Source organism: Peromyscus eremicus, chromosome 6, assembly GCF_949786415.1.
Source record: "Peromyscus eremicus chromosome 6, PerEre_H2_v1, whole genome shotgun sequence".
Classification (NCBI taxonomy): Eukaryota; Metazoa; Chordata; class Mammalia; order Rodentia; family Cricetidae; genus Peromyscus; species Peromyscus eremicus.
In genome coordinates, this window is record NC_081421.1 from 58,749,703 (window position 1) to 58,764,246 (window position 14,544).

The window sequence follows — 14,544 nt, forward strand, 5'->3', positions numbered from 1 at the left end:
AAATCATATGTAATACCAAAGAACTGTTTTAAATTAGATGTCATGATTTATCAGTAAATGTTTGATTTGTATCCTTATTTTACCTGCCTTGGCTTGGGCTCATCAGCTTCTCAGGTGAAAAGGGTGGTGAGCAGAAGTTAGAGAAACACAGCTGGATGTTCCAGCACTGCTGACTTTTCAAAACCACCTATCATCTCTACTGACTTAGACCTCACTCATTTTCTCTCACCAATTTAGTAGTTTTCAGTATACATGTCCAGATTTTTTAGAAGTAGTCTATAACTTTGGTGGGTTTTATTAGCATTATGAAAGATACTTCTGAAACTTCAAATTTTATGGGTAATATATGAGATGGAAAACATGGTATCCTATAAAACAGCAAAACCCATTGTCTAGCTCAGGTGGGTTCTGGTGCTTTCTGTGGAATCTCCTCTGTAGACAATGGTGTGTCTAGACAGATACTGTTTACTTCTTCATTTGCTATCAGTCTGGCCTTCATTTCTTGTTCTCGGCAGTATCGCACTGTAATACCCAACTGTGTTGATGCAGGACAGCATCGCTAACGACATACATTCTTTCATTATGTACAATGTTAAACATAAAGTGTTCAATCTGACACTAGTATTATTTCATCTACAGATTTTCAATAGGAAATTTTCAATTCTTATTTTATGGAATTTTTTGCTCATGAATAAATGTTAGGAAGGAAGAAAGGGAAAGAAGGAAGGAGGGAGGGAGGGAGGGAGGGAGGGAGGAAGGAAGGAAGGAAGGAAAGACAGCTGTGTACATGATGTCAATATGGTTTGCTCATTGTGGGGGACACCTTAAAGAAGTCAAGGTCTTCGCCAGATTGCTCCTGCAGGTTTGGGGTCCTTCCTAGACTCTATTGAAAAGAACAGGGCTAGGGGGCGGCACAGCGGGTAAAGCATGGGATGCCGGCGGACTCGCAGCACTCAGCCTGAGACGGGAAGAAGACAAAAGAATCAGCCAATTGGCTAGCTAGCCTGGAGCAGAGTTTGGCTAGCCAGTTCCTTCAGTGTATGTTTTCCTTGGATAATTTCTATTTTAATGTGAGAAAAGCCATCCCTCCACTGTCCCAAGGCACCACATCCCCAAACTCTCGGATCTTGTTTATCTATCTTCTAGACAGCAGCTCCCTTTCCAACCGTAACACCCACAATGTGACTCCTGCTGATTCAAGAATCACTTCACTTTCTACATTCTGGCTTAAAACACATGCTCAGTTCCCACATATGCTCCTGGAGGTGGAAATGGGTACATTCACTCTTGAAAGCAAATCAGCAATACAGAACCATCTTTAAAGTGTGTATGCATTCCGAGGGCCTGTCTTCTCTTGTAGCAATAGATCTTAAGGGTAACAAGCCGGCTAAACATTCACACCGAGTTCTTCATGCTAACAACCTGGCAACTCAGACACCTAACTGCAGGTCTGCCCTGTGACTTCCTGCAGATGGTAAGGGAGTGACTTCCTTCTACTTGCTCAACTTTTCTTTTTCTACAGCAGTCAGGGATAGCCTTTACAACAAAGTGAACATGCCACTGTCTAGCATAAGGTTACACTTACTTCTTTTGCATATATGCTCACTATTCAGAAATCATCATTACTTTTAGCTTTTCTGAAAAAAAAAAGCATTAATCCATGAGTCTAATAACATTTAGCTCTTTTGCTATAATTGTTGTTAAACTGTGGTGAGATTGGGCATGTTCAGTTCCTGAGAGATTCAGATTGAGAAAAAAGAATGACTCACAGAACATGACAAATTAAGTAATAGAAGCACCATTTCTTTTTTAAAAATCAGGGAAAAAAGTATATTCTCTGAAGTTCCAAACAGTTACTTCTTATTTAAAATGTATGAGATCAGGGCAGTAAGATAATGTAGCACAGACTTTAATAAGAATACAAAATTCACACCAGAGGCACACTCTGGGGAATGTAAATAACCATCACAAGTAGCTTTCTGCTTGAAGAATAAAATAAGGCTCTCTCAGAGTACAAATATACAGGAGGGAATGATTTCAAAGAGGTGCATGACTTACAATCACATTACATTGTATTAAGCACTCAAAACAGGCATATTAATAAAAAGCCAGCTAAAAGGCATTTGGACATATATAACACATTGTACAGTCTACAAAGTTCACGTATAACAGTAATTTTAAGTACTTCATTTCAACACAATAGAAATGAACAGGTAAAGTGATATCTCTCCAAATACTCATTTATATGTATGACAAAAATCAAAGGAACTTTACATTTAAACAAGATTACCTCACTGAGGAAACCCCCACAGTGGACAGGCCAACTGTATACATAAGACCAACAGTACTGCACAAATAAAATACTGGCCTTTCCCTTCCTATGACCTCCGCGCTACACAATCTTTTCATTACCCAAGTAGGAAAATTTCTCCCACAGTCCCATTCTTCAAAAGGAATCAAGAGAAACCAAACAAAAGACTCCAAAGTTGGTTTCCCCATCCACCTCAAGTATGGTTTGATGAGGACATAGAATCCCAGCATTTACTGTGCTCCTTTCCACAGAACAGACATATCAATCGTGATCCACAGGGTTTCTTCATGGGTTCTGTACAGCGGTTGGACAAGAATTACTGCATTTGAGAAGGCACAAATCTGTGATTTAAGGCTTAACTGGTACAGTCACACACGGAAGTCTACAAACATGGTCTGGAAATTCTCTTCTATCAAAATGGAATTTACCCCCAAACTAGCTTTCCAATCTACAAATTTCTACTCTAGAAACCACTAAGTGTTTCCATTCCTATGTCCACATGTAGAAAAAAACAAACAAAACAAAAAACTCCGCCTCTCTTAAGCAGATTTCATTATAAATCAAAATTGCTAACACAAGTGTCAAATTCATAAGTTTAAACATGTCATAGAAATTATGACATTGTGACTTCTGGGTCTTTAAACAAAATTACAGTGGTACAGATTATTTTTTAAAAGATATCTACCACAAACTATGAGCCAATCAATCATTCATTTGAATTGCCTCTCTGTGGACACTGCAGGACGCTATACAACTTACTTTGCAAAATAGCTTTTTTTCTTTAAGATAATACACAAACATGAACTTCTTAAAGATGTTGGATATATTCATATATAAAATATCTGACATTGATACAAATCATGTAAACCTCCCTTGGAAAATTACAGCTGGTCCTCATTTCTAGGACCAAAAGCCTTGAATTTTTATCTTATCAGTGCAAATCTATATTAAATATTTCAAATTATAGAAATAGCCATCAACCCTCAAAATACAAAAAGGATTCCTCAAAAAGGAAAATTATTGTATTTAGAATTATAGAAATTATGTTTCCATAAAAATCAGCCACCTTCTCATCAAATTTAACAGCTCAATTGTTAGGGTGTGAAAAGGGAAAAATAAAAGCTATCTGTGCAAGAGCCACTCCAACGTCGGTCACCTCACCACTTCCCCAAACTACTTCACTCTTACTAGGTTATTAGTTGTTTAACAATACACTGTTCGTTCTTTTCCAGGTGAGTTTACTGCTCTTCAAGCCAAGACGGGGCGTCTACTCCAGGGGTTTTCAACTTGACATGGAACTGCTTAAGTGTCAGTTCAAGCTGCTTCTGATTCCCAGCAAAGTAGGCAGCCACAGCACTGTGGAACAGGACCAGCTGATTGCGCAACACTTTAACCTGTGGACAGGGCAGAGCGACAGGCCAAGCATTATACCACGGGCAGCAGACCGAGCACACGGTGAGATTTCCTCCATCCCTCATTCAGGTGTCACCAAAGAACCATTCTAATAATGACAATATCCACATCAAGTACACGATGTCTGCTGAGGTCACCAAGCTCTTAGTGACTTTTTCATTACCTAAAGGGGGCAGGTCCGCTTACGATGTCTTGTTTCTGCATTGCTGAGGATAGAATCCAAGGACCTGCATTTGGTTAGGGGAGTGCTCTACCAAGGAGCTAATATTCAGGCCCGTCAATCATTTCCAAACAGCATTATTGAGAATATTAACTAAAAGCACCATCATATTCTATCTGGGACTAAGTATATTTAAAACTATGTGAGATACAGAAGGGGAACACTATCTACAATTACCATACTACAGTATAACACCAACTCCAGGTAGAGGCAGCATTAAGACTAAGTTTGGGTGGTGGTACCACAAACCTCTAATCTCAGCACTCAGGAGGCAGAGGCAGGCGAATCTCTGTGAGTTCGAGGCCAGCCTGTTCTACAAAGCAAGTTTCAGGACAGTCAGGACTGCTACACAGAGAAACTCTGTCTCAAAAAAAAAAAAAAAAGACTAAGTTTTACATAAATCTGGGTAGGCTGAATAATTTTAAATGCTATGTTTTGTTTTTTTTTTAAAGAAATCAAAGAAGAGCAAATATTGCCCAGAAAGTCAATTTATTTCAACATCATCTAACTTTCCATATACTCCCAACTACTTATTAGTTGTAGTGACACCAAGAGCACATCAAAACTGTTTTTAGATTTATTTTTTACCTGTGTGTGTGTGCATGGGTGAGTGTGTGTGCCTGTGCATGTGGCATATGGATACCCCAAGGTTGGGGAGGTCAGAAGAGGACTACAGATCCCCTGGAGTTACAGGCAACTGTGGGTGCTGGGAACCAAACTCCACTCTTCTAAGAAGAGCAGCAGGTACTCCTAACTACTGAGCCACCCTCAGACTCCCAGGAGCACATTTCAACCAAGTAACACTACACCTAGGAATCTTTCTTGATGAAATACCTTAGTTGTCATAAAGGTTTATGAATTACGTTGTTTCCTTCCCTGAGGTTTTATTTATAAAATTCATTCTGATTTATACATCCAGTGTAATATTCACCCAAACTGAAATTCAATAATCTTAATGATGTAAAAGTACCTAAAATATGACCCTAAGTGCAGAAATAGAACATAAAATTTCAAATGTGATATGACAGCTGCATCTCATCTATTATCTGTCTCGATTTAATCTGATCTGCTCTCAGTTAAATCTACCACCACTATGGCTGATAGCTTTCTAGCAGGTGTGCTGTCTGGATTTGATCCCCAGCATCACACACACATACATACACACACACACACACACACACACACACCACACACATCTTTTATGAAAATGAAAGGTAAACATGTAAAGAGCTTGATTACAGAATATATAAAGAATTCAGTAAGATGTTAACACTCCCACACTCAATAGGCAGAAGATTAAATAGATATTTTATCAAAGAATACATAAAAAGGCTAAGCACATGAAAAAATGTCCTACGTCTTAAATTATCAGGAAAATCTACATTAATCCTACATTGTGATCCCACCACTGGTAAAGATGCAGAGTGACCAAACTTCTCCCACATGAGTTTGTGAAATGGTAAAGTTTGTCAGTTTCTTAACAGTTAAACACATGATTAACCTGTAATCCAACTAATCCACTCCTAGGCTTTTAGCTGAGGGAATGAAAACCTAGGTGCACATGGAAACTTACACAGGGATGCTCAGGGTCAGGCTGGGTTATAATTAGAGTCAGGGGTTGAGTTTCTTGTGATAGCTTCACAGTAAAAACAACTCAAATGTCAACCAATAGTAATGAGATGAACTGGAATATTCCCATAAAAAGGAGTAATGTTCAACAGAAAGAACTGAGTAACTGATTACACGCAACATGGCTGAGTTGCAAGAACCCCGTGATCTATGAGAGAAACCAGAAGGGAAGCACACAGGTCGCTTGACTCCATTTATATGAACTCTACAAAGTAGTCTCCCTCTTCGTAAGGCTTTCACTCCAGTGACCCACCAACGGCTCAAAGTAACTCTCCACCCTGCTCTGCTACCAAAAGTGCTACTTGGCCTATGTTTCCCATTTTTATTTTGGACAGTCCTTGAATTACACAGCAAATCCGGGACTGATGTATTGTGAAAGTCCAATTTCTACAAAGAAGTTCTAACTGGTCACTTTACTGTTGTTCAGGCCACAAGTATTCCTTGTCTTGGAATTTAACTCCTAATACTTTTCAGTCAAAGAGACTGGAGGGAGAGCATGGAACTTAATTCACATACTGAACCTGTAGAGAGCTGTACCAATGGCACCAGGGCACGGGAACCACACCTGCAGATGTCTAGCTAAGACATAGTGCCCCACGAGTCAGCTTCTTGCCCCAGCGGTGACAACTGAGTACACGCACACAGACAGCTGGAGAGAAGAGGGCAGCTCACGAGGCCCCGCCTGGGGCATCTGCTGGGTTGAAACCACCTCCATCCACAGCGGAGCTTAACCCACACAGCCGCAGGGAGCTGGGCTTGGGGACCGGACTCTACTTGTGTTCTCACAACAGGACAACTGAGTACCCACAGCCATGAAAACAGTCCCCAGAACTGAGGAGGTGGATGTGTGCACGCCACCTAACGACGGCGCTCAGCTGTCCCTGCTGAAGACAGCGACAACAGCGCAAAGCTCTGAAGCCACAATGGAAAAGCAACACAAGGCAAAAAGCCTCCCAAATGTAAACAAAGGATCGACTTCCATCCTCACTTTTACACCACAAACCAGTTTTCCCTCCACCACAGTTGTAACATTTTTGTATGCCAAAAATGGTCAAATTTTTCTGCCAACACCGAGTATTGTAACTTAGATACGTTTAATTTTGGTAGTAACGTCTTAAAAATCAGACACAAATTTAAATAAGAACATTAACTCATTTAGCCACTCAAAAATTAGTAAATCCAAATCAAAGCTCAACACATTTATGATTTAAAATAGGATGGTTTGCCTTTCTGCTTATCGTTAGCTCTGTATTACGGTATGTACTCATATGGTGTATGTTCATATGATGGACTCAGCACAGCTGTGTCTGCCATACTGCAGATGACTCTGGTTATTAGATAAAGAGAGACTGGGCTGGGAAGGTGGCTCAGTGGGAAGAGTGCTCGCTGTGCAAGCATGAAGATATGCATTCAAAACCCAGCACCTATACGAAAAAAGAAAGAAAAGAAGCTGGGCATGGTTGCATGTAACCTATAACCCAATCCTGCGGGCAGTGAGACAGGAGGACCAGGAGGACCTGGGTGGTTTGCTACACCCAGCCTTGCTTCACTCAGTGAAGAGACCTTGTGTTACAAGAACAAGGTAGAGAGCATACAGCAGGATACCCAAGGTCTTCCTCTGGCCTTTGCATGCATGGGCGGCACCACTCCCCACGTGCACATAAAGAAAAACCACAATCAAGTAAAAATAGTAATTAAGTAGTATTAGAAAAGCAGTTGCCAAACAATTTTAAAATAATTAACTTTTACAAAATTTTATTGCAGGCTGAACAACCCAAATTGAAAACAAAAATCTCAAACATTACAAAATCCACATTTAAGTGCTGATTATGACACCAGTGAAAAGTCCCATGCTGGACCTCATGTATGATCCAGATGCAGGGCCACTGAAAGTGGTAGATGAAATCACCTTCAGGCTATGTGTATAAAGGTATATATGTATGTTTAGAACTGGGTTCCTTCAGCATAACAACTCATATATATGTATGTATGTATGTATGTATGTATGTATGTATGTATGTATGTATTTACGTACACACACACACACACACACACACACACACACACACGTACGTAAGTATCTCAAAATACAAGAAAATCTAATATCCAAAATACTCTGGTCCAAGCAGATACTAGGAGACGGTACCCACATGGGATACTGGCCTTGTAATGACTGCACTATAACCATACAACATATTCTAACACTACATGGAAGTAGTAATTTTACATAATATTGCGTTAGTTAAGCAAATTTATTAAATACATTTTGTATTACTTTACTTAACCTGTTTCTTGGGGAGGGAGTGAGCACTGGGGAGTGAACCCAGGGTCTTACGGGTTTTGAGCTAAGCACTCTACCACTGGGTCATGTCTCCAGCCCCTTGAAGAATCTTTCAAAGAAAGAAAAACAAAATGAAAACATCTCAGCTCATAAAGTCAAGAAATGCCTAAGGCTAGACCTCCTGAAGACAGACTGGAGTGTGAGGAACTTGGAAATGTCACACTCCTGGATGGTTGCATGCTCTTTCACCTAGTGTAGCCTGCCAGCACTCACGAGACAAGAAGCATTTTAGAAAACTTTTGAGCAAAACTTTGAAGCAGAGCCTGGTGGCGGAGCATGCTCAGAAAGAGTGGTGACATTGGGCCAAGGGTCACGTAAGGGTTGAGGCACACACAACTTCCTAAAATTATAAGGTAATACAATATGAAACCTGTACGTACATGTGTATGTACCCGTGCATGTATGTACGTGTGTGTGTGTGTGTGTGTGTGTGTGTATGTGTGCTTGCATTGCTAGGGATGGAACCCACAGCCTGTGCATGAAGCAAGCCACTCTGTCTCTAAATTACACCTCATGTCCCAGCATTAAAGCTTTTGTAAGTCTTTCTGTACATATAAAGAAGAAAAAAAATTCGACACTACTTATATCTTTAGAAAAACAGTGGTTAAAAGAATAAACAAAACAACAAAATCAGAGACTTAAGAACAAGAATAACTATTACAGGCAAAAAGGAGATGACAAATCTGACAAACTTTTAAAACTTAGCATCAGAAAGAAAGCAATTTAAAATGAATATACGAAATCACTGTGTGCTAATTACAAAGAACTTTGATGAAGATTTGCCAGTGAACAAACCAGATCAGATCTACACAAAACCACTACAGCACCATCTGCCGAGTGACCTAAACATACAACACAATGCTCTAATTGTTAAAGGCCAAAACAAACCCAACAGCAACTCCTAAGGCAGAGACCAACCAGGCTCTTAAAGAGCATGCTCAGAGGTGATGCCAAGTGGATAACACCGCCTCCCATTTACAACGCATCCTGGGAAGATGAACACCATGAGGTTACTGAAGTCCTGCAGGTGAGTGCTGCCCTGTAGTCAGCAAAGCTGTGAGACCACAGGCCTCAGGCACACTAGGCAGCTGCTCAGCCTCTGAGTATGCCTCCAGTCTTACACACGCCCCCTTCCTATTCAGAGAATCAGTTCAACAATAGGTTTCACACAGTCAAAGTAAGCTATTAGTCTTAATAAACAGTCACATTGTGAGGCACTTCAGAGTCATTACTGGCTCTCCCAGTGAGTCTAGGAAACAGGAGTTACATTAAATATACACAGCTCCTGGGGCAACAGACTAGCGTAAGCATATGCAGAATGGGTGCAGTAGGCCATTCTGTAAGAGGTACCCAACTACTAAGACACCAATATTAACGCCTTTCTCCACACCCCACTATTTCAGAATTGATATCTGTGTTTTCCTGTGTCACTGATCTTTCCAGGAAGACACCAGAAGAACAGGCAGATGAAGCAAGCCCCCACTTGGCCCTCCACTAGGTTCCAGAAACACAACATCATTAGTTCACATGCCGGTCAGGCCAAAGCAACTCTGGGCAGAGAAGGAGAAATACTATCAAGACATGGGCATGGCACTGGGAAGGGGTGAGAGCAAGGAGACAGTATGATCAAGTGGTGGCAGAAGAGATCATCTCAGTTTTTTGATTCATCGGGTTTAGATCCAGCCTGTGACGACCAATGAGTACAAGGTTAAAGCTGAAAGTCTTAGGAAATGGTGGTGGAAGGCCAGTGAAGCACTGCCAATGAGCACCCTGGAAAGAAAGTAACTGAAGGCACTAATGGAAAGCCCGAGAAGGCCAGACTTCCAATCTGTGAAGGCACATTCTGAATACAGTTTGATCTCCAGCACAGGTGCACGCATGCACACACCCCACACACATTACACATTACACATCCACACACACATACCACACACACCACACATCCACACACGTATGTACACACACACACACACACACACACACACACACACACACACACACACTTTTGAGTGCTGGCTGGGCATCTGAAGCCCCAGCTTCTCCGGTTGTGACAGAGCAACTGAAGAGCTCATATTTGTGAAGCCAGCCTATGCTGCACAGTCAGAACACATCTCAAACAACAAACAAAACCCTGAATGAGGAGGTTTTCTCTCCTCGGGCAAAAACGTCTGCAGCCTTCTACACTCTGACTTGCACGTGAGTGCCCTTCCCTCCCTCCTGACCGCTCTCGGTTTGGATGTGATCACACGGGTTCTGCCTCCCACGGCTATCTTCCCATCCTCTCCCACTATTCTTCAGGAGCTGTACCCGGAACAGCCCTGAACCGCTGTACTCCACTAAAGCAGGGCTCTGGAGCCAGTTAGGAGGTTTGAATTCTAGTTCAGCTCTGAGACTTCAGGCCAGCCACTAGACCGCTCTTGTCCTAACACAGACCAAGGACAGAGTGTGTGAGGAGACTTCTGAATGCCTGTGAGAAAACTCTAGGAAACAGACAGGAGTCTTGTGACCTCAGTTTCTTCAAAAACACAGAAGTGTTCTTGGAGTGTGCTTTCGTGCCCCTTCCAGGCATAGTGGCTAGGAATGAGTTTATTTTAGATTAATCATTAAAACTGGCTACTGTTATTTGTTTATATGCCTCCATGGAAAAACATGGTTTTGCCACATACAGCTTAGCCACCAAGTGCAGCTTGCCCTTGTGATTGGACACTTTACTCATGGGACTCCTCTTAATCCTCAGAGTATAAATCATCAGATGCTCTGAATAAAGTTGGCTGTTGCATAAGACTTTAGTCCGCTTCATTTATCGGCTCCGTCCTCCCAGGTTCCACTGCCTCCAGAGTAGCAGACACTCTTTGAAACAGGAAAATTGCAGATTACATATACAGAAATATATAAAGTCCTTGTTAACTAGTGTCCTTTGTTTACGGAGTACTCACAGCCCAGCGTCCACTGACTGAAAGCTTAGCACTTCACAGACTCACTCACGGAGTGTCTCTCTGAGGGCAAAGGAGACCAATAGCCGTGACAACACAACACAAAGCCTTTAACCAAAGAAGGGCCTGTGACACACGGGCAGGGGGCAGGCGGGGAGGAGGGAAACGTTCAAGTTGTTACAGGAAATGAAGTTGCATAAGTCATTCACATGAGCTTTGGAGCTTTTAAAGTTAATTTTCAAGAGGAGTTGGGAGAGTTAGCAGCAGCCTACTAGAGGAATTTGACAATCACAGGCTTGAGAGCACTGGAGTACTCAGAGGTCCAGAGAGAGACTGCCGCAGACATTTCCCAGAAATGATCAGGAAACACAGTGAAGAGAATCCCACTCATCCTTACTCTATTCCTGACCTCATGTTCAGACTTAGTCCTGTCCCTTCAGGTGTTCCTGAATCCAGAAGGAAAAACAGTGTGTGCTGAGGGGTGTCGGCAGGTGTTAAGGGAAGTTAACTCACTCAAGTTCTCTATCAGACAACAGAGCTCACTGAGCTACTGACAACATGGGGTGACGAACACACAGAAAAGTCTTCCAGAGGAGAAAGCCTGTGCTTCCTGGCGTTTGGACACTCGGCAATATAGAGCTAAGTGAAACAATGGCCCATTCACATTCACCATTGTAGTCACAAAAGAGTTTTCCTGAATAGAATATATTATAACATCATGGAAAACTATTAAGAAAAATTATGAACCTGAAGTCTTAGAGAAATTACAAAATTCTGATCTCATTTATTGAATGTTTTAATGAAATTTATATTCTTTAAAAACTGCAAGCAGTAGTATTCTCAGCTTATTAAGGAAGAAGTGCTGGGGGCAAAACTCATTGATAGAGTGCTTGCCTAGTATGTATAGGGCCCAGGGTTCATTTACATTCTATAAAAAAAAGCGAAAATTGGGATTCATTCTTTCTTTTTTTTCTTTTTTTTTTTTTTTTTTTTTTTGGTATTAGTGCTCTGTCTGCATGTGTGCCCACAGAAGAGGGCATCAGATCCCATTATAGATGGTTGAGTTGCTGGGAACTGAACTCAAGACCTCTGGAAGAACAGCCAGTACTCTTAACTGCTAAGCCAACTCTCCAGGCCCAGGATTTTAAGTTTATTTGGACAGAAAACCAGAATGCCTTTTAAATTTAAGAATGTTTTAAAAATCACCCTCATTATCAAGTGACTTTTTGGTCATGCACAACAAAGCACAGATGAGTCACGACAGGAGTACAATGTCAGTATGAAAGTGCCAAGTCACAGCAAGAACCCAGAAAGCTTCCAAGGAGCAAAGTTAAACTCAAACACTGCTACTGTCATGAAATGTCACTCTGAAATCCTCACTAGAGATAAGCAACCCAAGAGACAGTAACTAGGAAGACTTGGTCAATGGCGCAGTATCAGTCCTGTGCACCAGCCCACCACTGCACTGACACTGTGGCTCACTGCTGACCCATTCAACTCTCACACTGACCACTTAAATACAACACAAACCACAAAACCTGGCGAGCCAACTCGGGAGATGCTCAAGGCTAGCTGTGTCAGTGAAAAGGGGAGCTGAGGAGCCCACAGAGACCAGCCACTTATACAACAGGTACAGTGCAGCACCATGGTTAAGAAGCATGCACTCTCGTAAGTGAATCCTTTTTAAAGTGGAAAGCTGGAACTATTTCTTCTTCTCTAACATATCCACCAGAAATCTGAAATTCCAACCTCTACCCCACTTCTAACCAAGAAGGATTAGAAGACATACATGTCAATGCATTCCTAGCATTTCAGAGGTGGAGGCTGGAGGGTCAGAAATTCAAGGTCACCCTCCGCTATATATACTATGAGTTCAAGTTCATGTAGCCACATGGGCTACATGAGACACTGTCTCAAAAAACCAAACCCCAAAGCCTCAGCTCCCAAACCAAGCAAACAAAAAGCGATGTCCTTGGAAAACATCACTCTACTGGAAATCTGAGCACAGCTGACCAACTGAACTGGCCAGCCTGGTGTGCCTGTCACGGCCACAACTTGCTGCCACTCCTACTCATCTTCTACCAACTGCTCTAAGTGGTTCCGGGTAGGTGAGACTTGGCTAAGTCTCATTTCAAAATCAACACACGGCTCACGGTTCATTTTGTTAATGGTTTACAGTCAATTTTGTCTCATTTCTGAAGAGAGGAGGCAATGCCACCCCGCCCCCCCCACTTGGGTTTAGAAGAAGAAGCAGTAATGTGGAAGGCATTTAACCACTAACAGGAAACACTACCGTATGTGCAAAGTTTCCTTCATCACACGATTCCTACTTTGTCCTTTAAGAACAATTGAGGTAACTCATGTGCTCACATCAGCTTACTTTCTATTCTTAGCAAAGAACTGATCAGCAGGTTTTAAAGCAAAGCAGGGAATCACAGGCTCAGGCTATATTTGGAAAAAAGAACTCTATTTTTTCAAAATAGACTTATTTTTGAGAAATGGAGCATGTTATTTAAAAGATTTTCTAGCTGTGTATATTCTCCTTTCTCTTAGAAGTAAACTCACTTTATTTGAAACATCTATGTGTGCACACAGCTGCACGGCACACATGTGCTGGTCCAAGGACAACCTACAGGGGTTAATTCTCCTTCCACCATGTGGTCGGTCTCCAGGACTAAACTTCTGTCATTAGGTTTGGGTGCCAGCATCCTGACCTGCTGAAACATCTCACCAGTCTAGTACCTACTTTTGAATAGCAGGACTGATACTTTGTTTCTATGGTTCTTTAGGTGGAATCTCATCATCTCACCACATTGCCCATGCTGGTCTAGAACTCAGGATCCTTCTGCTTCAGCCTCTTGAGTGACTGAGATTATAGCTATACCCGGCTTAGGTAGAGCATTTATATGGATTAAAAATTTTAATATGGCTGGGCATGGTGGTGCACACCTTTAATCCCAGCACTTGGGAGGCAGAGGCAGGTGGATTTCTGAATTCGAAGCCAGCTTGATCTATAGGGTTAGCTCCAGGACAGCCAGGGCTACACAGAGAAAGTCTGTCTCAATCTCCCCACCCCCACTCCCAATTTCATATGTATCATTTTCACCCTGTTTCCATCTATAGTTTCCCTTCTAAGTAATTGATTTTATTAATATTTCTACTTTTCCTTTATGCAAACAAATAAAACATGATTATGTATTCTTCCTTTGTTTCTTACATTAAGTTACGGTACCAGCCTGGTTCAATGGTATACACCTACAATCCAGAAGCATAAAGATCATGAACTTGAGGCCAGCCTGAGCTACAACAGGAAGACCCTGAAGGTACCAAGTACAACGGTATTTATACTTAGCTCAAGTATGTTCTGGGGTCTTTCCATCAACAGAATCCTTCTTTGTTTCTTATAGTTGTAAAATACTCTATATTTGAATGAGCTAGTCCTTTACTGGTGATCTATCTTTCTTTCTTTCTTTCTTTCTTTCTTTCTTTCTTTCTTTCTTTCTTTCTTTCTTTCTTTTCTTCTCTTTCTTTCCTTCGTTCCTTCGTCTTTTTTTGTTTTGTTTTTTCGAGACAGTGTTCCTCTGTGTAATACTCCTGGCTGTCCTGGAACTCACTTTGTAGACCAGGCTGGCCTCGGACTCACAGAGATCCAACCCTCTGCCTCCGGAGTGCTGGGATTAAAAATGTGCACCACCAC

General features: G+C 41.7%; 1 protein-coding gene across 4 annotated transcripts in view; it reads right to left on the reverse strand.

Annotated features, from left to right (window-relative positions):
* Positions 1–1,893: 1,893 nt before the first annotated feature.
* Arfip1 (ADP ribosylation factor interacting protein 1) overlaps positions 1,894–14,544 on the reverse strand; it is an 85,999-nt gene continuing 73,348 nt past the window's right edge. For all 4 annotated transcript variants that reach the window (XM_059265547.1, XM_059265546.1, XM_059265548.1 and 1 more), the window contains one exon: positions 1,894–3,705. In XM_059265547.1, coding sequence (XP_059121530.1) covers positions 3,550–3,705 — 156 coding nt within the window. In that variant the 3' untranslated portion in view covers positions 1,894–3,549. The remainder of the gene's footprint in view (positions 3,706–14,544) is intronic.